The sequence below is a fragment of the Nothobranchius furzeri genome, chromosome 2 (genome assembly GCF_043380555.1).
Source record: "Nothobranchius furzeri strain GRZ-AD chromosome 2, NfurGRZ-RIMD1, whole genome shotgun sequence".
NCBI classification, from domain to species: domain Eukaryota; kingdom Metazoa; phylum Chordata; class Actinopteri; order Cyprinodontiformes; family Nothobranchiidae; genus Nothobranchius; species Nothobranchius furzeri.
The window spans coordinates 22,087,358-22,112,629 of NC_091742.1; the positions used below are offsets into that span (position 1 = coordinate 22,087,358).

The 25,272-nt window shown below is 42.2% G+C and overlaps 1 protein-coding gene across 7 annotated transcripts in view; it reads right to left on the bottom strand.

Annotated features, from left to right (window-relative positions):
• The window catches only part of LOC107378123 (kelch-like protein 29), a 404,331-nt gene that overhangs the window by 82,506 nt on the left and 296,553 nt on the right, over positions 1-25,272 (bottom strand). For all 7 annotated transcript variants that reach the window (XM_070545020.1, XM_070545028.1, XM_070545022.1 and 4 more), the window contains one exon: positions 12,094-12,292. In XM_070545020.1, the coding sequence (XP_070401121.1) occupies positions 12,094-12,292 (199 nt within the window). The remainder of the gene's footprint in view (positions 1-12,093; positions 12,293-25,272) is intronic.

A 25,272-nucleotide genomic window follows, 5' to 3' on the forward strand; every position in this document is an offset into this window, starting at 1 on the left:
TCACAGCTGGACTCGTATAAAGCTGTCTTTTACAGCTCAGCAGCGAGCGTTTTATTGCATCACATTTCTCTGTGAGTTTTTCCGTTATAAATAATTACACACTGCCTTGTGCCTGCCATCGCCGGTGAGGGGAGCTCTTGGTAGATGCTGCTCACATGGACTCAAGCACTGATTATTGATCATCTTTTGGGAAGATTGAGACGTTTTATATTTGTTTCGGTCCCAAAAATAACATTTAAACTAAAGGAAATATAATTTAAGTGTTTATTTCATAAATGTGTTTTAAAATCTGCTGCCAAGCATGAAACAAATCACAAGCGGTACACCAAGAAGTCAACATATTACAATAATGTAACCTTTATAAATATTTACTCTAAGCATGAATATATTTAATGTGTAACAGATTTTTACTCACTGTGCCTCCGTGCCTCTCTGAGGGCTCAGAGCCACTTACTGCTGGTCCACAAACATTTCCTCTTATCTGTGCTGCTTCTCTCTCTCTCTCTCTCTCTCTCTCTCTCTCTCCTTCCTAATCCCGTGATTTTCCTCCCAGAGAGTTAATTTGCAGGGCTGAGGATCAGGGATCCAAGGGCTCCCAAATTATTTCAGGGGCCACAGAAGCGCCGTGCATGCACAGTTCCATCGAGTGTGTTTTATCCATGCATGTGTGCATGTCCTGAGCTGTCTGTTGGGCATCTGTGGAGTAAAATGTGCCCTTAGAAACCTGACTTAAGACTTTAAGTGTCCTCAAAGGACATTTAAAAGCTCAGTCCCTTCAAAATTTTCCTTATTCTAAGAGCATAATTACAGCTTTGCCCTAATTTATTCAGATTATTGATCAGCATCTGGACAGTTTTCCACTAATCTGTAAAACATAGAAAGTATTTTGTTGCTATTTGGATAAATTTGGATTTAGTGAATGATTTTTATGCAGGCACACACGTCCAACCAACGCTGCACCATCAGCACACTCTCTGATCCGGCTCAAAGCCGAATACTGAAGCAGGTATCGGGGTCAAAGTGCCACAAGTGCTCAGGCTGATTCGTGTTTCTGTCTGAGTACAGAGCACTCTGACAGTAGCCATGGCAATCACACACACACACACACACACACACACACACACACACACATGCATGCACGCGCACACACACACACACCTTCCTGCTACGCTATTCCCCTCCTTTCCCGCGGCCCAGACCGACATCATTCACCAAAAGGTCAAGCGAACAAAACCTTAATTTTGGCCGCAATCCCTACAGACGTGCACGCCAGAGGCTTCCTAATCCAGATTTACTTCCTCCATGTTACATTCATGAGCAGAGACCGACGTGTTTCTTGAGATTTCTCTGATAAGCCAAAGGAATATGAAAAACTCCAACTCTGATGCTGCACACGATATCTGCACTGAACTTTTTCCCTCGTGCAGGCTTGTTCGGGATCTTCCCATCTACCTCTAAAATACAATCCCAGACTCAGGAAAATAAAAGCGCTTGAACATTTTTGCTGAAGGGCACTCGTAACAAAGAGCGGTTAGAACATTTCTGACGCGTTTTCCTGCATCCTGCTTCAGCGTGAGAGGTGAAACGGAGTAATCTCACGCTGGATTGGCTCCAAAAGGCAAACCGAGCTGAATAATTACACAGAATGGGACAATAATCAACAAGTCAAGAGTGGAAAAAACAAAATAAAATGCCTCTCGTCGTATCTCTCAACCGCTGACAGTTTCCACGCTACCGTCAGCTCGACTAATGGCTAGTTTTAAGATTACAAATGACAAATAAATTCAATTATTCTACAGAAACATGGAGTGTCAGTTGAGGAGCGTCAGTGGAGGTTCTGTCGCGAGGGATCTGTGAAAAAATAAAGCTAATCGGGGGGCAGAGCCACAAGCAGGAGGTGGCAGACTTCAGAGGAGAGTCATCTGATGATCTTTTCGGTTCTCTTTACAAGGTGTGAGTCTTGTTCGTCTCTCGTCGCGGCGGCAGCACACTACAGCTAATCTCCGAGGAGCTGCTGGCTGGCGGAGGTGTGAATGAGTAGATGAATGTCACGCCTACAGGCATGGGACTTTTGCAGAACAGCCTATTTTTACCATCTCCAAATGCCGGATGTAAGCCACTCACTATTGTCCGGGCAGGTTTTAATGAAACCCAAAATCCAGCGCGGAGCGTAAAACTCTGCAGCAGATCGGGAACTATTACCAAATAATTCAAGGAAGCATCTCTGATCTCGCAATACAGCCTAGAAAGTTACTTAGTTTGTGGTCATCTCGAATGGCTCACGAGGAACGAACACCGCTGTGAGTAAACTTGCAGCATAATGAGAACAAAGATTTTCTAAGCTTCGTTTCTGCTTCCCGCGACAGTAGTTAAACTTTTTCTTCTGCCTTTACTCACAAAACCGCTTTCATTACGAACGATGAAGTGGACAGGGTGAAAAACGAGCTGGAGGAGAGCGGAGCCGCCGCTGCACCAGCGTGAGCGTGCGAGCGAGACAGAGGAGCAGTGTGAGCCGAGCTGGACCCCCGCGTCTCCTAGTCATTACGGCTCATTTGTCTGAGTGCTATTCCACTTGGCTGGGCTGAGTTAACAGTTTGTCCTGGCGCTCTCCACCCTCCTCTGAGTCGAGCACAGCGACACACGTGGAGAGGAGAAAATGGGAGCATAATGTATGACTTTGTGGGGGAGGGCGTGCGTGTACACAACATAAACACCAGGGAGGATTTCGTTGTGATTTTTTCTTCTTAATAGACCACAAACACACATAAAGTGCAGATCATGACTTCAGACACAAAAAGATTTGTGATTAAACTCACATCACCAGCGGCTGTTTAATCCTTCCGATCCCCTGGAAAGTCTAATGGCAGCTAATCAGACGCACATCCACAGTCTAATTAACCAATTAGCATCTAATGGATACACAAACACCATGCAAAATGCCATGGATTCATTAGGAGACACTCGTAGTTTTCACTTTACCCCAGACACTTTTCTGGACAAATTAGGACGACAGCAGGCTGTTGACACAGGTCATCAGCGAACCCCCCCCCAGATACATTTCTATTGGAAAAGGAAAAAGGTGAAGTAAACTTAATATTAAAACCAAACATGAGTCTCAAAGTCAAAAAAGATTATGATTGATCATGATTAACTTGAGTCGGTAAAGGGTAGACCGCCTTCTCCAGGTCGGGGACAAGGTCGGGAAAAATGGAGTGTGAGATCGATAGGCGGATTGGTGCAATAAAACACCCGCACTGGTCTGCAGTGATGCAGGTGTTGTACCGATCTGTCGTACCGAGCTGAGCCAGAAGGCGAATTTCTCAACAGTCGATCGTTCCTACCCCCACCTATGGTCACAAACTTTGGGTATTTACCGATCTGCTTGAACACTGCTGCTAACCACTTAAACATTCTCCCTCTTCTGATAATAACACTTTATTCTCATTGACACTGAATGTGCTACTACTAGTTTACCCGTTTAATTATAGATTCACTAGGATAAATACAATAGAATTTTTACTAAGAAATCACAATGTAACCATAGAAACTGCTTGGCATACATGTTGCGTGTGTGCGTGCGTGCGTGTGTGTGTGTGTGTGTGTGTGTGTGTGTGTGTCTGCTCTGTCTTCTCGATCCCCAGTGAGTCGTGGTGGATGGCTGCTTATACTGAGCCAGGATCCTCTGGAGGTTTCTTCCTGTTAAAAGGGAGTTTTCCTCTCCACCGTCACTAAATGCTTGCTTAGTATGAGGATTGTTGTAAAGACTTTGATACTAGTCAGTGACATGATGCAATTTGCTGGGTTCCTTATATAGGAAACTTTTTACTGATTGGCTTAATGAACTGACCTGGATTGGAATGTTTACTGTGTGAAGTGCCTTGAGACGACTCTTGTCGTGATTTGGCGCTATATAAATAAACTTGAATTGAACTGAAAGAATGAGATTGCGGATACAAGCATCCGAAACGAGTTTTCTCTGCGGGGTGGCTGGACCCTCCCTAAAAGACAGGGTGAGAAGCTCGTTCATCGGGGAGGGGCTCGAAGTAGACCCGCTGCTCCACCGAGAGGAGCCGGTTGAGATGGCTCGGGCATCTGGTTAGGATGCCTCCTGGACACCTCCCTGGTGAGGTTTTCTGGGCACGTCCAACCGGGAGGAGACCTAAAGTAAGACCAAAGGGCACTCTGGAGGGACTATGTCTCTCACCTGGCCAGGGAACGCCTTGGCATTCCCCCAGAAGTGCTGGCCCAAGTGGCTGAGGAGAGGGAAGCCTGTTGCCCCGTGAACCACCTCCGATAAGCAGAAGAAAATGGATGAATGATTAAATTGTCTGTCTGTCTGTCTGTCTATCTATCTATGTGAATATCTATCTATCTGTCATGGTTTTTATCGAGCCTTTTATAAAAATAAATAAAAACTGAATGCACATCAGACAAAAGGAACCATGTTCCAGATATCTTTCTCTCTTTCAAGCAATTTCCTTAAATTTAGTACAGAAGCAGACAGACCACCTGTAAAAATGGGTAATGTAAAGTCCACATGATAATAAAAACAAAATAATGAAACAATACAGACATAAAGCATACAGACTTGAGACAATTAGGGAGTGTGTGAAAACCATCTGGTTGCTTCTGTTTGGTTAAAGTAAAAATCTTTTTTAGCTAAGCTAATGGAGCATGAAGCCTTCTCATTAAAAGGTGCTCCTTTATAAATAGAAAGAAAAAGTTTGACGCAACTCTACTGTGTGGCACACGGCATTCCTTTAAAAGCTATTAAAACGGTTAATTAGCTTTATTAAAACTAAGAACCATGAATAAATAAGTAATTTAGACAACTAGTTTACAGTGAGGCTGATTTTATTGTTGCTTTGTAAAACTAAAAGCTGCCCTAATTAATAGATTTGATGAAGTGATCAAAATTAATCAAAAATATCTTCGAGTGGATGCTAAAAGACAAGCGTCTGAGGAAGTATACAGTACCTAATATCTGATGTACTTTTTTACTATTAGATAGTAAAATGATAAATTAAAATAAAATAACTGACAGACGGGCTCAGTCACTTCAATTACCCATTAAACCAAATTAATCTGTCCAACCATCTGTGTTCGATTCAAAACATAGACATGTGTTCAAGAAAGCTAAAATCTTAAAAAAATAAGATACGTACGTTCCGGGATTGATTCAAAATAGGAAACAATTTAATAAATGCATATGGGGAGATTTGAAGGTATTTGGTCGACATTGTTTCAAAACAACTGAAATTCAATGTAGCTACACTGTTCCATCTAAATAAAAATTAATCATTTCAGTTTTTCTTTTCCCCGAATAATTTAGTCATAAATCATTATGAGCAAAATAAAGGTGGTGCTGCGTATGTCACCTGATGACACAGGCGCTAGTCAGTGATTAGCTACATTTTGTTCACCTGGTCCAGTTGGTGCGTAGTTGCATTCTACAGCAACAATTCAGAGCAGCACACGTTTTTAAATCTGACTTGGCAACATTAGAGGCTAGGAACTGGTTTTTGAAGAGCACAATGGCAAACTGGAAGGATAACACTTTATCACTGCAGGTCTGCAGTTGAGCAAAGTTTCTACACAGACCAAAGGATTGGGTCAATCTCACACGCTTACCCCTTTTTCCACCGGAGCCGTCAGCAGCACATTACTGCGTGCGACGCCTCTGAAACGGGTCAAGTTCAACATTTTTGGGGAAGGAAAGACAGGAAATCGGACGCGGAAACGGAGTGAAGCTCCCAAGATTTTCAGAATAAAGAAACGAACTGCCTTCCGGTTGCTTTACTTTTAAAAAAAGTTACTAACTGCGGCCCCGTGAGAAGTTATCACCTAGCTAGCGGTCTCCTTTGTTTTTCAGGTCCGTATTGGCGATTATAAAACGGACAGAACATAAAACACAAACCTTTGGGAGCCATGTTGTAGTTTTCTCCTGCTTGTTGTTGTGTTTACTGACGAAGTCACTCGTGTGACTTTGTGCTCAGTCAGTGACAGCTGCTCACACCAATATGTACAAGCAGTGATAAAATTGGCAGCTGATTGACAGCCTGAATGTAGCTGGGAGAAATCAAATCAACAGATTATAAAATGTATGTTACAAAGACGTTCAACATTCGCAACTATGGTATGGTGAGCGTTAGTATTTTATTTGTTGCCACGCAAATTTTAAAACTCTTAAAGTCCATCCATTTTCTGAACCCTTGTCCACACGTGGTCGTGGGGGGTGGGGTGGCACTGGTGTCTATCTCCAGCAGCCGACGGGCAATCAGGCGGGGTACACCCTGGACAAGTTGCCAGTCCATTGCAGGGCAACACAGAGACACACAGGACAAACAACTACACACACACACACCTAAGGATAATTTAGACAGACCAATAAACCTGACAGTCATGTTTTTGGACTGTAGGAGGAAGCCGGAGTACCCGGAGAGAACCCATGCATGCACAGGGAGAACATGCAAACTCCATGCAGAAAGATCCCAGGCCGGGAAGCGAACCCAGGACCTTCTAGCTACAAGGCCACAGAGTGAACCGCTGCACCACTGTGCCGCCCTAAAATCTTAAAACCATGTGTGGAAATTCTACTATATTTCTTTAACTGTGCTTTGACTAATTTTCACAAGTCATCCACAGGAAGTATACCTCTGGCCAGTGGTTTTGCGGATGGGTGTCAACCATCAACACCTTCAGAGAAACGTAGCAACAGGCTAATTTGCCAAAGCTAATTGAATATGTGTTAATACTTAAGAAATGCTAACTAGTTGGACAGAAAAAATAGTCTTAAAGAAATGAAATGAATGTTGCTACACTGTTTGTGCCAACGAGCAAGAGTCTATCAGTGTCAGCAACAACATTTTCAGGTTATTTTGTACTAAGGGAGTCAGTTTCTCCAACTGCAATTTGTTTTCTGTTTAATTAGCTGAGTATTGATATGAAAATATTAAATCACTGCAAGAACAGAGAAAAATGTTTAAAGATTTAAATGAAGACCAGAGGAAATAATCTGGGTTTGTGTCTCTGTTGGGAGGGGGATTAGAGGTTTCCCACTGTGAGCAACAAATGAACACAGACCTCCATGATGGGAATAATAGTTGTTTATTTTTTTCCACATTAAATAATCTACATGTTTTTCACGTCTTGTGAATAAACTATGAATATATTAAGGTTTTATGTCCTTGCTGGAATGAAAGCCAGCCTTCCTCTGACATGGATCATAGAGGATATTTGTACAAATGGCCGCTCGTTTCTTTGTCATTTCCTGTCAAAACATAATTTTCTCACATTTCCGCATCACTGCTTTGTTCTCTGAATTCGGGCCCACATGCTTTAAATACTGTAAATCATGAATCATGCATATTGTGCTTTCAACTGGCCTATCCTTTCCATTTCCTCCTCGTGCTCTCCAACCATCAACGCCACTATCCAACTCTGCTGCCAACACAATCATCTAAACCCTGGCAGGTCTGATTTGATTTCCTATCTTCATCTGGGACCAGAACGCGACGCTGTGACTCATCAGAGTTTTGCCACAGATGTATTATTCCCTTTATTTCACCAAATGTTTGCGTCCACTGATGTCTCATTTATTGAAATGCGGCTAATTTATGTAAACAGAAAATAGCATGAGCGTGAGGACGAGAATATCCAACATGAAATTTAACATCTGAAAGAGAGGAAGTCACCCTGACTCTGCAGACAGATTGACTCTTTTTGCTGACTCTCCTCCTTTACGCCATCACTCAGCTGATAGTAACGCCACGAGGAGCCACCTGCTCCCTTTTCCATTCTCTTAACTTTGCATTACAACCGATAGGCTCAAGTTGTGTTGTCTACTTTATTCCAACATGACCGGTCTGTTTAGCTCACACTGATTCAAATGAAATAATGTTCAAGTCCTATCAGCCAATCAGAATGCAGCAACATTTAGGCAGCCACTGAGCATCAGAAAGGAGATTTATGTAGCTTTGAATGAACAGAGAGTGTCTGTTACAAGCCAATTTACCGGGCTAGCTCCACTCTTCTAGATGTTATTAATTTCTCAGGGTTTGGCTTGTAGTCGGTGTAGTGAGCGTGGCATCTAGTTACCAACAAACACCCTTACTTTGTAGAGAGTTGATTAGCAATCACCACATTACCCAGGGCTTCTGATTCTGACCAAAATTAGTTCAAGCAGACACAAAGGAGGCGCAAACACACCCACACACACGTCCAGTCCATGAAGCTTATGTACACTTCAGGTTAAGACCCTTGCCAGCTGTTCCTTTTACGCTGAGGAGACAACTGACTTCACCTGTAGCCTAGGATGGAGGAAACAAATTATATCAATACCTTGGGATGGCATTTAAAACCAGCATCTCACCTTTGCTCGTTTACCGACAGGAGGAGACCCCACTCGTAAATCCTTTTTTTGTTCCACGAATCCGAGGAACTAGGTTTTAATCCACACAGATAAAAAAAGAATAATAATCCAAACAAAACCCCAACAAAGCGGGTTAAAAAGTGAAACAACTCTTTGCCAATAAACTGAGTTATGGCAAAGTTGAGCTGAATAAGCTCTCCAAAAATGACACTAGGTCAGATTATCACAGACAAAAAGCTCAAAGCAAAAGCTTCCTTCTTTCCATCTCTCTACCTCACACACTCTTCCCATCAAAGGCCAATTCTTCAGACCCAGTAGCTCCTTTTTATTTACTCCGTCCCCCCTCCCTCACAGTTATTTCTTTGTTTGCTGCTTCAGACTTCAGACTTCCTGGTCACGTGTTCCTCTTCTTCTTGTTACTTCTCCAACGGCCCCGAAGAGACCATAAATCTTGGATGTCATGATTTCACCTTTTCTTCTCCCAGTCTTCATCCGTTCACTTGTTCCTTCTTCTCTGCATGCTGGTGTCATTAGCCCAACGTTGCCCCTCCTTCGTTCCATCCTGGCCTCGGGGAGGAATCAGTAACTCTAATTTCTACTGCTCGTTTTAGCCATCTTATCGATTTTACAAGTACATGGTCTGTTTATTAGCTCATGCACCTGGACTAATAAGACACAATCCTTGCCTCCTCCACTTCTCTGGAGGTCAAAAAGGTTACCACAGAACCGTGAGACCGAAACAGCTCGGTGAAGGCAACTAGCAATTTACGACTTCAGGGGTGATAAGAGACAAGGCTGTAGGGACACACACACACACGGATACACCTTGGGAAGCCTAGAATTGATTTCACATAATGAGAGACATAATCCAGACTTAATTCCATGCATTAACAAGTCTGATTATACTCCATACAACAGTGTCTCAGTACCTACTGGAATTTCAACAGACAACCATCTCTAGATTTCACAGAGAATACAACAGTGGCTCCAATAACCACTGGTTCCTACCGAGGTCCGCTAAGGAGCAAAACCAAGGTTTTAAAGGGCCAGTGTGTAGTTTCTCTGGTGATAGGGGGCAGTAGATACCTAAATCACCGCAAGCAAGCATTATTTTTGTGTTCAAGTAAGACATTACCAACGGATGACCATTAGGGTCAAAATCCTTGGGAGTGCAACCTCCAGCATAACAACAAGAACATCAGATTCCCTTCCATCACTTGCAATGAGTGAAGAGGTAAATGTGTAAAAGAACAATGTTTATTAATGCTGAAAGTTTTGTAATCGCTTGTTACAAATCAGCAAATGCATTCTGTCCTCACAGGCTTCCATAGAAGGAAACATGGCATCCAATATGGCGTCACCCAGAGACTTAGACCAGCTCCTGTGTATTTTAGAACAGATTTTTATGGTTATATGTTATGAAACTGCCAATATTTTTCAAAAACAGGGAATCTTTTAATTCTTTTACAACATTTCAATGGATATTTCCAGAGATTAATGGTAAAAACTACACATTGTCATTTTAAGAGAAGTACAACACTGAACCTTTTTACGTCCCTAAATCTGACGAGAATTATCAATATATTATTACTGATTCCTGTTTGTTTATTCTCAAATATTAAACACACTTATTCTAAGAAGTACTCCTCTATTAACCTCGCTCTACAAACAAACGGCAAAACACCTGAACTGTGACCGCAACACCCAAACTATTTAAGTCAGAACGTGAGAGGCTGTTAATTAAAATTCTGTCTCACAAGAGTAACTCAAATTTCCGGGTGGAAGAAGGCTTCAAATCAAATCAAAGTCATCACAAGTTAAAAAGAATTTCTGTGGGAAGTCCTCAGACACGTGCCGATGCACTAGCCCACACACACACACACACACACACACGCACACAAACACACACACACGCACGCACGCAATACAACACCCGCATTCACACAAAAACTCAAGTTCACAGATTGACTGCGCTCAGCAAGAAGTGCTTCACGGATGACAGTTTTCCTTTCTTTTTCCGACTGACAGACTTATCAACCGAGCTCAGGTGGCGCCCCATCTGCTTGCGCACATTTAAAATCCACACACAACTGCTTACTGCTTACACAAGAAGACACATGCTCAAGGAATAAACTCAATCAAACGTCTGCCCTTCAAATTCCATTTCTGATGTCCCGAGCTCCTTGCCCCCCCCCCACATCCTCCTTGCTGATCACACTGTGACCTCTCCTCCTGTTCGCCCATGTCCTTTCTCTTTCATATCCTCAGCCGGCCAGCGACGCTACCCAATAACCTCAAACTCTCCTTCCAGTCGTGATTTTGTCTTTTTTCTTTTCCCCCACCACACCTACCGATCCCAAAGACGAGGCTCCCTGCAGGTTAGTGCCCACTCCATCCTGAGCAGCAGATGGTTGAGCAGCTCATGCACGCAGACGCAACAGCCAGCGTATACATGCTCAACAAAAATGAACACTCGGCGCATGTGGAATTTACATCAGGGCACATTTAACTTTAGAAAAACCAACATCAAATGAAGCTAAACGAGTCCATGGTGATAAAGGCGCTGGCTCCAGATAAGTTTGAACACTAATCAGGAACAACATAAGTATATACAGCATCTTATTCAATAAGCCTCTGGAGTAAAAAAAAAAAAAAATCATGAATCTATTCATCCCTGCAGCATTTATGCATTTATACATTTCTGTAGTACAGCTGCTGTGAATCAGCATACACTTCAGCCTGCATAATGAGGATGCAGACCATGGAAGATATGCACATAGAAAACACAATAAAACAGGTTCCTATAGGAAATGCTTCACTGAGAGGAAACTCCAGGATGGAGAGCGAGAAACGCGATGATGGCGATGTCCACAGACCTCTCCTCTCCAGGGGCTTTATCACGCCACGTGCAACTGTGTTAAACGCAATTAAAGGAAAAGAAAAACCGTTTGTTTACTGGTAAATAACTGGACGGGCTGGTAGACCAACCTCTCCATAAAATGCCATTTGTTAGGCAATTATCCCGGTTCTGCCAAGCAGAAAATACCTCTTGCTGAATGGTGAGGTGTGCCCGTGCAAAACTCATAATACCGTGCAGACACTATAATTAGCAGCTCTTTACAGGGAGGAGAACGAGGTCCTGCACGACCCTGTGGGGGGAAATAATATAAAAAAATAATCTAACAGGCCAAAAGCAATTTGCTGCTGCTGCTCAAATTTCATGCATTATTCTGTGATTTTAACGTTGTAAACAAACAGACTTCAAACGGTTTGGACATGGCTGGCGGTCGAAGAGCGGGTGATGGAGTTGTCAGGCAAAAAAAAAAAAAAAGAAGAGGAAGGGAAAGACGGGGTGAAGCATCTAGGAAAACCTTTGAATTGTTTGGATAATTGGCTCCTAAGTGTTAGTTTTGGGTGTAAAAGTCATTTGATTGCAGGAAGTAAAAGACGTCCCACAAATGTTGCCGTGTGGAAAACTTTATGGAGTTCCACATCGTTTCTTTCCAGTTGTGAGTTGAAATCAATCAAATCAGACAAGCCTGAGTCTCCTGGTGGAGACGCTGACCTCTCTGCCACCTTGATGCTGTAAAACATGAATACTGGATGTGTGTGGGAGCAGAGATGCCAACAATATTTAATAAATCAGGTTTATGTGAGGCCCATCATGTGTCCTGCAACAAGGCCGGGGCAAAAGACCACTTAAAGCTGTTTTACTTGCGTACCTGCAGAAAGCCGCGGCCGGGTTCTGGGCGTCTGCATCTCTTGCCGCGCATGAGGCAGCATGTGGTACCGCTTGGCCTCGTTGACCAGATCGCGACACGCCTCCGAGGATTTGATCAGCTCCTCGTTGTCCACCACGTTGAGCAGGTAGGACGGATGGATGAAGGGAAGACGGACCACCGCTAAGAGCTCCGACAAATTCTGAAGAAATGAGGACAAGAGAAGCAAACGGATTTGAGAGAAGCGTTGTGGCGGCTGATCAAAGGAAATATCACCAGAACCAGCTTTATTTAAATGTTTATTTTTCAGAATATTCCAGAAAATATGGGAACAGACGCTATCATGTTTAATAAACTCTGGTCTATTAGCGTGGGGAAGCTTGGCAGCAGCAAGGCCATTACTTTAGTCACAGTCTGTGTCAGATCCTCAAAGCCCCAGTTCATTACCCAACATGTTTCACTTTTGCATTTCCTCACTTGTGCAGGACAAGCAGTTCAAAACAGGGATGGGAAAGAGACGAAATGAAATTCAGGCATGCATTTCCCCCAATTTACCATCAGATACATATTCAACCACAAAAAAAAAAGGTTTGCTTCGACGAACATCACTAAAAGAGATTCACGCTGTTAAAGAGAAGCTATGGTGACATCTGGAGACGTTTTTAGTTCGATCTGTGCTCAGTTTCACTTTCACATGGACTTAGTTTCGCAGCGCGAGCTGTAACGTGGCAGCAGGGGGGTTTCGTACTTCCACTTCCTGTTTCGGAGCTTTTACCCCTCCTGCTTCTGAATGAAATCTTTCATCAGTCACAACGTTTCTGTGGCTAAATCAAGACCCTGTTGCCACTAATCATGACTCATTCAAGCCAAAACACTGCAGTGCCATCAGCACGATTTTTGGGGGGAATTTGTAAGAAAAACGAAAACCAGAAAACATTCGTTTAAAAATAACAGTTGGAACCAAAATATTTAAAAGCAAGAAGAAATAAAACGTCTTATTTGCATTTTCATGTACTTTTGCCCTCTTTGAGCTGTGCATATATTTTTATGTAAATAAAGGCGTTGGGACTCAGTAGCAGGATATCACGTTACCAAGGCAACCTTGTTTATAGCTCCAGCAGCAGAGATACTCCTCAGCTTGTGCATGTGTGTGTGTGTGTGTGTGTATGTGTGTCCCCACAGGAGTCTCATCCGTGTCGACAGTAAAAGCTGTAAACAAGCACGGACAAAGCGACAGAGAGCTGGGTGGGGACTGACCTCGGCGACCCTTCGTCTCAGGACGAAGTGACCGAGCCGCGCGGGGCGAGACACAAAACAACAGAGTCGGAGAAACATCAATCAGAGGAGGACACGTAATAAGCGGACACTGTGCCTAGGCAGCTCTCTCTCCCACCTGAGATTTATTTTTTTACTCTGTGTTCTGTTTTGGGCTCGTAGGACGAAAAAAGAGAAGAAAAAAATGCAAAGGGCGGAGATGAGAAAACAAGGGCAGACAGGACAAAATAGATCAGATCACTGAGGATAAAAAAATGTTTAAACAACATAAAGAGAAGAAGTGATGGTTTTATGAGTCAGAACAGTGATGTTTCCAGTCCACTAGCACGCTTAGAGGCAAACTGTCCGATTCTCAGTTAGTTGTGTCAAACAAACAACTCAATAGAAACGTACACTTTAGTAAATTGTGGAATAGAAAAAGCCAAATGATATAATGTTGAATCGAGCCCTGTAGAATATGATAAACCTCAGCAGGATAAACCTCTTTACAATTAAAGAGAACAGGTTTTTACCAGGGATGTGAATCTTAGAGCAACTCACGATTTGATTCGATTCCGATTCTTGGGGTGCCGATTAGATTCAGAATCGATTCTCGATTTAAATCGATTCACGATCAGTATTAACAAAGAGTGTCATCTCCAGGATGAACTACTTTGTTGTACAAGTTAGTTAAAGCTATGGGACATTTTTATTTGACTTTAAACTGGTCATGCTCCAAAAATGCAAATTTACAATGTAAACTAAAGTGATTCTAAAACTGTAAACAGAAGCAATCTTTTGACCAAAAGGCAACATTTATTTTTGCTTCCCTTGTAAAATATAACAAGTCTGTAGTTACCTAACAGTAGCTTTGAAAGTAATACGGTCAAATACTTTTCAAGTACCGGTATGTGTAGAAACAAGTTACATGAGTAATCCTGAGTACTCATTTATCAACTTAGAAAATAAATATGAGAATATCTCAAATTTCTGAGTATGGAAAAATTACATTTAAGTGTCCTCTTATCAGCAGATTCAAACATAAATCATTTCAATTTATGGGACCACAAAAGTAAACGGAGTACTGACTCTCCTAACAAAGATCAAAAAAGTTCATCTCAAACCCGTAACATGCCAAATATTTCAGTTCTTGGAATCGATTCTGAATCTTTATAAATAAGAATCCCGATTCAGACTTGAATCGATTTTTTTCAGCACCTCTAGTTTTTACCGTCAAGCTGCTCTTCATCTTAAAAAACAATGGTACAATCTGAGAACTAATAAGATATATTTTGTTTGTCTGAGCGTGCACTCATCAGCTGCGGATACAAAGTAGGTCTCCTGGTGGCTATTCTGACCCGGAGAGCAAAATTAAAGCCGTATATGGGGCAGTTTCAGCCAGGTGGTGCTTTAATACTTGTGCCACTGTGTGAATCTAGAGATCTCACTTTTAGTGTTTTAATATCTCCGATGCTGTGCTTGTTTTACATTTTGGGATTGGTGTTCCAGTACCAGGACATTCCCTGGAGCTGAGGTGTTTAGCAAGACCAAGTCTGCCAAAGCAGGAGTTTTGTTAATCTGCTGTTTGGATCGCTGAGATACGATGAATCCTTAAGAAACAGAGTCCATGATTCTACAGAGAGAGGAGAACAAGCAGAAAATATTCATGAAGATTGTTTGTTCAAGGTCAGACATCAGAACGCTCAGAGAAACATAAAAAGGAGAGAGAGTTTTGTCTCTTGGTCTGAGTTGGGGTGTCAAATGTGCCAGTGAAATAGAAAAATGGGCTGAAGAAGTATGGCTGCTTTGAAAGAGCTGCCAGAACATAGGCATCTATTTTTAACAGAACCTTGCAAGAATGCAAGTTTACAAAAGTGCATTTGAACTTACTTAAAACATTCCTGAAAGAGAGGCTAAATTGAAAACGTAAAGCACGGCAGCGGAGGCATGATGATTTGAGCTTATTATTGAATCAAAGACAAACTCCTCTGTAGACCAAAGTATTCCAGAGTAAAACGTTTGGCTATCTGTGTGATAGCCAAAGGTTGACTCAAAGACAGGTCACTCAGCAGCATCGATTCAAGCAAGTCGAGCCCATAAAAGCTAAAAAAGAACAGAGCTGAGGTTCAAAGGGCCAGCCAAAGTCCAAATCTGGTTAAATGCTTTGTGTGACCTTAAGAATCATCTCGAACTACCGTAAAGCTCCAAAGAAGCGCGGTTTAAAAAGCGGTTTGTTTAAACTCCTCCAGAATCATGTGACATAGTTATAAGATCATTTGGACCTCTCTCACCTGATTAAAGCTGGAGATTTTATTTTTTACACTTTAAATCTGTAAACAGGAGAGTCAAATGTAAAAACCACACACTCCCGGGTCTTAGTTACACACTATTCTGTTTTCTTTTAACAGGGAAAAACATGCAGAAAAAGCATCCCAGTAAACCATCTGCACACAAACGCCACATCTGTCGTGGCCTCTTTTCGCTTGCCAAATATCATTTAACAACAGTGGAACTGCCTCATAAAGCATCTGGTCTATGTAAAATGTTGGGACATTTAGTGGTGCCACACACAGGAAACCATCCACCCAACATCACACCCACACATGCATAAAAAGGAGATAAATGTGTGTAAACAGGCATTGTTACGTCTTCTGGAGTAAAGCTGGATCAGCTGCGAGCTCCGTCTGAAAGCTGAAGTGACTGTAAATCGTTTTTTAGCAACTTATAAACTCTGAGGCTGATTAATAAATGCATCAACGTTTAAGGACTTGTACCATGATGGTATTTAGGTGTGTGTGTGTGTGCTTTTCTCCACATAAAATAAACTCCTTCCTCCAACTCGCCGCCTTTACCCTCCTCCTTAAAAGCACAACATAAAAAAATAAAGACCCTTCTTCATCTCTAATTCTAAGTAACTCTTTGTATCTCCCGATTCTTCACTTTATGCTTCTGTCTCCACCTCTATTCCTGCTCCTTGGTCTTCCTCCCACACACGCATAGATTGGCATGGAAATAGGAACGAGTTGCACCAGTCATGTTAATATTCAAATACAATCTGTCAAAAGCAGGAAAAAAACGCTGAAGTCCTGCTTCATGTCAGCCGTTGAACTCCTCAAGCTGAATTTATTGCACATTCTTTATGCTCAAGGTTGGTTATCTTTTATAATAAATACATTTGTGTTTTACTAAGAAATATCCACTGTTTTCCGTGTTTCAATCAGGATAAACCTAGCGATGGGTATCGAATTCGGTACTTTTTAAGGTACAGACCGAATTCCATAGTACCGACTGAGCACCGATTCACGTCACTTGAAACGGTGCCTCGTTTCGGTACCCGTCCTTCATAACGAGAACTTGCCTAGACAGCTGCGCATGCGCAAGAGCGTTATGTCGTCGGTTGCTGTGAGCCAGTTGTAAACAGAGCAGCATGGTAGAAAGAACGCTAAAGCTTGGGTCCACTTCACTAAATGTGATGGGTAACTGGGTGATGATGAAACCAGCGACAACGATCTAAGTGACGCATCCTCATCTTAATCTGCTCCGGTAGGTAAATAAAATGTTTAAGATAACGTTAGATTGATATGTTAGCTTCAGTTCCGCTAATGGTGCGTTCGTTTTCTCCTCGGAACTCCGATTTTCTGACTAGAAGAACATGAATTAGTACCGAATCGATTCAAAAGTCAAAGGTACCCATCCCTAGATAAACCACACTCCCTCATAATCAACAGTCCCCTTAACTTATCTTTTATTTGATTTTTAAGAATTTGTCAAATATTAACACTATAAAACCTTCTTGAGTGACTTTTTCCTAAAAAGTTGAAAATCTGAAAAAAATTTTTTTTCCCTTAACAAAAAAATTGAAGTTGCCATGATAATCCTGTTGCTAGCTAACATAGCGAAAATTCACTGATTGATTTAAGCTAATAGCATCAAATATACACTATTTGATATCTAAATGCTCCTAATTATCATCTTATTATAAGAAAATTTAAAGATGCATCTGTCAGCAGGAACTGCTAAAAATTAAAAAAGTGTCAAAGCTACAAAGGCATGATCATGAAGTTTTCTTGTCTTCAACACTGATCAGACAACACATTCTCACACCCGAAGAGTCGAAAACTGATGCTGGGTGACCAAGCATTTGCTTCCATTGCATTGGGAGTCCAAAGGGGAAGGTTACATAGCAGGATGTTGGAGGTTAAATGTCAGTGAAATGTGCTTTTTACCGAGGGCATCCAAAACCAACACTCTGGTACAGCGCGTCCGCTCCCGACGCGTTGGGACTCCCAGTGCATCAGTTTTCAACGCTTCGGGTGTGAGAATGTGTTGGTTGGATCAGAAGTAATTCAAAGACTAACTTCACTAGTTTTCAATCCATCTGCAGTTGTCTCTAAAGTTTAAGTCCCACTAGTTGTCACACACGCATCAGTGTGTGTGACATTTGTCCTCCGCATTTAATCCATCCCCTGGGGGAGTGGTGAGCTGCAGACACAGCTGCGCTCGGGAACCATTTGGTGGTTTAACCCCCCCAATTCAAGCCCTCTAGTATAAATGAATGCCTTGTGAGTTGATGTCTGTGGAAAAAAAGCTCTTGTGCTTCTGTTTCAGGAAGTAGAACTTAGTCAGATGAGAGATATGGGGTGTTTCTTAATGTCAAGGCGCCTTGCCTTGCGAGGCGATGTCTTGCGAGACCAGGCGCCTTGCTTACGAGGACACGGTCCTTCTTTGGTCAAAGAAAACGGTTGGAACAGACTTGCATCACGTGACAGCGACTTCCACGGCGGTCACGTAACGTCACGTGACACGAGAGATAACATTATATTTTATACGTATTAGTTTCAATATAAATATATAACGAGACTTTTTACTTTTTAAATTGTGTAAATGTTCATTAAATAAAAAATATAAGTGAGTTACTACCCGATAGCCACCGAAGCTGCAACTAATAAGCAACTAACCAACCATACATAACTTCTTTGGATCTAAAAAAAAAAAAACATTTTAACTGGGCCGACTTACTTTTAAACTTGAAAATTGTTCCAGAGGTAGCTGCCGGCTTCTGATCCACCGTCTTTTAGAAAATACTGCGGTGTATTGTGGGTAATTTTTGACCAAGGCTAGGCTACAAGACACCTCCCGTGTATCCTTGCTCAGCTAGCTAAACGGCTAACAAACAGAGAGCACATGCCTCGGTAGAACATGAACATTGGAACCGATTGGAACACGTCTTGGCGGCTCCTGATGACGTATCTCCTAGGCCAGTGGTTCCTAACCTGGGGGTCCCGACCCCCACAAGGGGGCGCCAAAGCCTCTCAGTGGGTTGCCAGGACCTCTCCACTTTAAGAGGTTAAAACTTCATTTATTACTTGTTTATAGCCTACATTTTGCTCACATTTTTTTCATGAGTGAAAAGTTTACTGATATTAAGACAGGAAATAATTAGTACAGAAAGAGTAACACACTTTTAAGAACATTTTGCTCAGCTCACTGTTTTATTTTCAAGTGTCAAAAGTTCATTAAAGATAGGACTGGTTGATTAATCACAGCCTTTACAGTAAATAATCTAGTATAAACAGTAATATACACATTTAAGTACATTTTGCTCAGTGTATTTTTTATGTGTAAAACGTTTATTGAAAGCAATGATTGATTTATCAGTGTTTACAAGAATCAATGTGTTCAGAAAAGTAATACAAACTGTCAAGCACATTATGACTTTGTTCTGTACTGGAGCCTACTATTACTGTTATCTATTGAATCAAAGCATATTAAAATGTGCTTGAACAATTTTATCATTTCTTAATAATGTTTGTACTGGAAGAGAGAATGGGAGGGGGTCATCAAAAATTTTACTGGTAAAAAACGGGGCCCCTTGGGAAAAAGGTTGGGAACCACTGTCCTAGGCAACCGGAGCGGGGACAAGACATCAAGGCAAGGTTCCTTGACATTGAGAAACACTCGAGATCTTGAGTCATACTCATTATTTCCTGATATTCAGACATTTCTCCTTTGATTGGGTACCAGCAACGCAACTTGACTCTGTTTGATCTGCAACGTTGATGTTTTAGCTCCACAAATAACACAAGCCTGAAGGAGTTCTGGCGTATTGTGGACTTGCTGATGGTTAGATTCTACCAGCTGAGGTGTGCTCTGTAATTTACCTGGGTGCTAAATCAACAATAGTCTTCCCCATTGAGAGCCAAGATGTGTGAGTCTATGAATGTTAAGTGTGACGTAGATCTATTAGGCTTTTCTGATCCCAGTGTTTCCCTGTCTGCTCCTGCGGCGGCCTCCCTGGCAGTCTTCCTGGCAAAAGCATGGACTCAGGTGTTTTGACACATTACCTTTGGCTGTGGTCGGCATTAAATACACCATGAATATTTATTATCATGTGTTTTCAGCCAATATTGTTACCATTTTATATCCTTATGTAGTATTTCTTTCTCTTTTCACATGAAGCTAATTTTTGCACATCCTGTATGTGAACGCCCCCACCCCCGTCCTTTCTTCTCTTTCTTTTCTTCTCTTTTGTTTCCATCTCTGTGTCCTTTGGGTTTAAAAACAACTAAAAGCATTTCTAATAAACTTTTCATATCAGGGTGGTATTGTAGCTGAATCTACAATGCTCCACCTGTGAAAGTAAAGCTGTAAGGCTTGTTTTTGGCACTCACATCAATTCTGATTACTTTACAGCCAAACATGACATAGAAAAAAAAAAGAAAGAAAATGTCCCATTTGTGTACACAAAGAAGGCGGAGCTTATTACATGTAGTGGAACCAGTCAGTAGGGGGAGCTTGCATCTCAGATTTAATATTCCTGTGTCTGGCCTTCTCACACGTTTATGTTTTAAAGCCAACTTTTCATCTCATCAAATGAATAAATAAATAAAACACAGCTGAAAGGTATAAGTCTTGTTATTTATAGTCCAAATTCCTCTCAGGTGTTAACGTTGATGGCTGCTAAGGCGTGCAGGCTTTTAGCGTCCCCTGGAAGCATGTGAAGTGCACACACGGAGAGGGTTTCAAACAGTGTGCTAAAAGGGTTTGATGGTCATTTCTTCTTATGTATGTGTGAGCTAAACGACAGCACTCGCAACACTTGGGCCATTGAGTAACACCCTCTCAGCAGATGAGAGGAGGCAACGTGCATCCGGCTCAATTCCTCTTTATCTCCAACTGACTCTAGAGCAATCACTCCTCCACGCAGAGTAAACAAGAGCATGTCCTCTCCAGATGATTGGCCTGTCACGTTCACGTTTCCCAATTCCTACATTTTTAAACAAAGGATGCAGACTACTGTGGCTGTGACGATTGCATACGGAGGTTAATGCATAAAGATCTGTCTCACAAGTCAAAGACTTTCTAACACATTAAACATATGGAAGGTTCCCACGGGAGACTGACAGCAGAAGGTAGATGCTCCTCTTTAGCGCACATGTTTCATCTACGTCCTGTTCTCCCTGGATAAGTAGCATTCCTATGGATTCATATTCATATCCAATTATATTATAATTCTACCCACCGTGTGGGGTTAAATCTCTGCTGATGGAGATAACAAACCCGACTGTCATGGTCTGCGTCTCCCCTCATGTGTCTCCATCCCTCTCTAGGTTCTCCTTTTGTGTCTCCTAATGCCCTCATGTTTCCTTGTCTGCATCTTCCTCATGTGTCTCCTGGTGTTCCCCATGTTCCCTCAGATCTTCAGCCCTCTAGGTTTCCCTCCTCAGGCATCCCCTCCCAGGTCCTGTGCTCCCTTGGCCCCCTTTAGTCACGCCCCTGTAGTTTTTCTTTCTGTAGTGTTTTCCTTTATTTTCAGCTCCCCCCTTAGAATATTAGTTATGTTTGCTGCCCTTCTGGTCTTAAGGTTTTTCTCTTAGGTCATTTTCCTTTAGTTACAACTGTTCATGATTTAGTGTGTTTTTCCCACCGGTATTAGTTACGTTTCCTGCTCTTCTTGTCTTAGGTCTTATTCTTAGGTTATGTTTTCCTCCCTGATTAGTAATTAAGTTCACCTGTTCTCTCTCTCCCCACACACCTGCAGTTCATCTCCCTCTCATCCTCCCCAGTGTATATAACCCTGTCTGTGTCTAAGTGTTTTGTCAGTTCATTGGCTCTTGTCAGTCTCGTTTGGCTCTCTAGCTTCTAGTGTTTTTGGATCTCTGGTTTAGTCTTTTGGATTTTTGGTTTTTGGCTCCCTGCCTTTTGGATTACTCCTAAATATAGGATTTATTTCTATCATCTACCTCCTGCCTCGTTCATCTGGTTTCCTGCATCTTGGGTACTAACTTCCTCCTGCCCTAATCGTGACACCGACAGGTCAACATCCTTATCCTGGTGCAAGTTGTGAGGAGTTTCCTGCCCCACAGGCCACCTTTAACTTTCTACTTTTCACTTTATTTACACTCACGGAGAAATATCCAGACAAGTGGACAGAGGACGTGAAAAGGTGGAGGCTGGTGAAAGGCCGGGATGAAACGTCTAACAGGGAGCCTCTCAGATCTCTCAGGAGCAGCAGAGAGGGAGCCAGCGGGCCGCTACCCGCTAAGACAGATGACAAATGTCCGCTGAGCATTTCCCATTCCACTACTGTCAGAGAGGACTAACACCTCTCACCGTGTGTGTGTGTGTGTGTGTGTGTGTGTGTATAATGATTCAGTGCCATGGCAGCATCAAATAAATGACACACAAGCGCTCGTATGCTTTGCTCCTAGCAGATAGCAGCATGTGTCTGCTTTAGAGCTAAAAAATGGACAACTCGAAGCTACAAAAACACATTTTTATATGAAAAATAATGAAAACACAAACAGAGTCCGGATTACAAGTGTGCATTCAACAGGGCATGTGCTCATATGTACCCCCCTCAGCACTCAAAAACCCACTCAGCTGAAAGACCACAGCGATGTGCCCTTTTGAATGGAAGTGTGGGTTTCTGTGGAATAAAAAAAACACACACACGTGTGACCTTTCTTCTGCCAGCACAATATGGACGAGTAAAATATGCTCTAGCAAATGGCAATTTTATTTATTTATTTTTTTAACTTCCAGAAAGGCTTTGCCGAGTCTGTGTCCTCTCGCGCCTTCATGACTGTGTGTGCTTATCTGCCAGAAGGAGGGATGAGAGATGGAGTTAGACGTAGCGGACGACAGACGCTGAATGCTGCCCTGAGCAACGACTGACAGGTGCCATGTGTTCTCCTCTGAGCCCCGTTTCAGCATGACTTCCTTCAAAGGGGAAAAAAAGCTTTCTTCCTGTTTTAATTAAAAACAGATTTGTTGGAAAAGCTATTTTCTATGTATTTTTGTAAACTAACATTACGCCCTTGTTTAATATATATGTTTTTGTTTTATTTATAAGGACATAAATGAAAAAAGATCCCATCTTTACCTAACATCTGGTGCACTTGTGCACATGACAGATTCCACTTTTGTTTTGGAATAAACAAAAATGAAACCAACATGAAAAAGCTTCTGATCTGATGTTTTATTTAACTGATCATCTGTAAAAGCTGGTTGCTGTTCTGGAGCATACAGGTGTGTGTTAAAGGGATACTTTGCAACTTTTTCACATTTTAAAATCATTTTTCTTGAGCCAGTACTGTATGCGCTAAAATGACCCTTTACTGGGTTAATGAATGGCCACCCAGCCTCTATTGCCCCCTGTAGCCAGAATATCCCACTTGCACCTTCAGACTGGAGGGCCACTCTATTGGGACCTAATGAGCTGACATACCTGGTGCTGCAGTCTGCTTCCAGCATGTTTTAGACCATGAACACAGCTGATTTGTTTAATTTAGTGATGAATCACTGCTGTAGACTCTAAGGAAGGCTGATGAGACGTTTTAGCTGTTAGATTAAGGTGTTAAAAAGATGAATGAACAGCGAGGAGACACATTTAGCTTTCAGTTCTACAAACGGACACTAGGGGGTGGTAAAAGCTAGCCAAAACTGCCTAGTATCCCTTTAATGCAACTTTAGCAGCTGTTGCTGCCCCTCGATCTGAGAAAGGTTAAAGGTCATTTACTAACAATTTGGGGTCCATCATTCTACAAAAAAAAAGGACTACTCACAAGACAGCTAATTATCCTGGATGTGGATGGATGAAAATTCACCCGGGATCAGTTGCAATAATCAGAGAAAACATAAGAAAAGCCCATTTCAGACTCTACATGTGTCACTTAGCAGGTTAAAGGTCAAAGTTCATGAGAGGACAATCAAAAGTTTTTTTTTTTTGGACAAGTAGCAGAAAAAAACCTCAGCTTTAAAAACCAACATGACCCAGATTTGTCAATCTGCATCTAAATGGACCACAAGATTCCTGGAACAATGTTGTCTGAGACCGAAGTAGAGATGCTTACCCACGATGCACAGCGTCTAGATTAGACTTGGATCGCATCAGAATCCGGTGAAGATCGGATTGTTTTTATTGGTCCTGAAATGTAAAACACTAAAGACTTTCTCTTCACCGTGACCGCAGCTCATAGACTCAGATGTGTTCTCTTGTGCTAGCAGCTGGAGCGCTACAGCACCTTCAAAATTTAGTTCAGAGAAACAAAAATAAATGTATCAGTTCTCCATAAATCAGAGCGTTCATGCGGTTCCTTTGTGTTCACAGGAGAACCCAGAGGAGACGGAACGCCTCTGGATATGCAGCCGCCGTGGTTGAATGGCCGTGGTTCAACTGGCTGCACACATCAGGACAGAGAGCGCTCGAGGACAACAAAGGACACAGACGAGAACGGACATCCTGGGTTTACTGGCTCGCACCAGATCCTCTCCCATATCAGTCATACTCGGGTCATTATACATGTGATTCCCCATCTTGTGTGAATGTTTGAGCACCTAACGTGTGTGTAAACAACAACAACATCCTGTGAGTTTATGTATGAATCCCCACGAGGGTGTGTGTGTACAAACAGTAGCCGCTGCATCGATCTCCAGTCGCCTCGTTTCGTCTCTTCAAAGGGATCGCGGTGGCAGTTTCGGTTTCTTCTCTAAGGATGATTATTGTGGAATGAAGCTCCTCTTATCCAAAAGCCATTTAATCGCTCCTGCAGAGGCTTCAAGACGATCAAAACGTACCATTTTTAAATAAGGGCCTAAATAAAGGGAATCTCCAAATTAAAAGTGATGCTGAGGCGGCGAGGTCATCGGCGGGGAACTCGGTTAATATCCGCGCCCAGCCTCAAAGCTTTTGCCTCTTTGATAATTGTACACCCACTATATACCGATAGCATCGTTTATTCTGAGGGAAATTACATTTCCTTCCTCATAAAAAAAATAATAAATGAATAAAACGACAGACATTTTCATGCAATTGTCTAAAATCCACTCCAATAATCAGCAGTGACTTATAGAAGTAATGCCTTCATCCAGGTTAATTTGGGAGCGAGACGGGAAGTGTCAGCTCAGCTTTTGTTATCTCTGATGAGTGGACAGCAGGTCCTCTCTAATGGCCACGCTGGCCTTTCTCATGAAAATACACCATTAACCGTCCTTTTGAGCGCTTACATTAGTTGGCCGCTCTCCCAAGAGCCAATTAATCAGCCTCTTTTGTCAGGTTGTGTCACCTGGCAGGATACGATCCTTTTTGTAAAATATGTTGAAGGGAGGTGCAATGGAGGTCCTAGTCAGGGATTTGGTAGAAACTGGTCAGTTATAATTAGAGCAACGTGGCTGTCCCACAAAAAAAAAAAAAACCTGCCAGAGGCACAGAAAGAACAGGAAAGTCTCGGTCAGCACCTTCACAGAAGCATGACACAGCGTTTTTTTAAACCTCCCGTTTGTTTTTCAGGAACGCTGCACAATTTCCCTCTTTTTCACTAACTGATGTATAATTATAAGTATCAATCTTTTCTTTCGTAGCTAGACGAGGACGCAAATAAGCTGCTGTAAAATACGTCAAACTAGTCCTATAAATATTTATCGGTT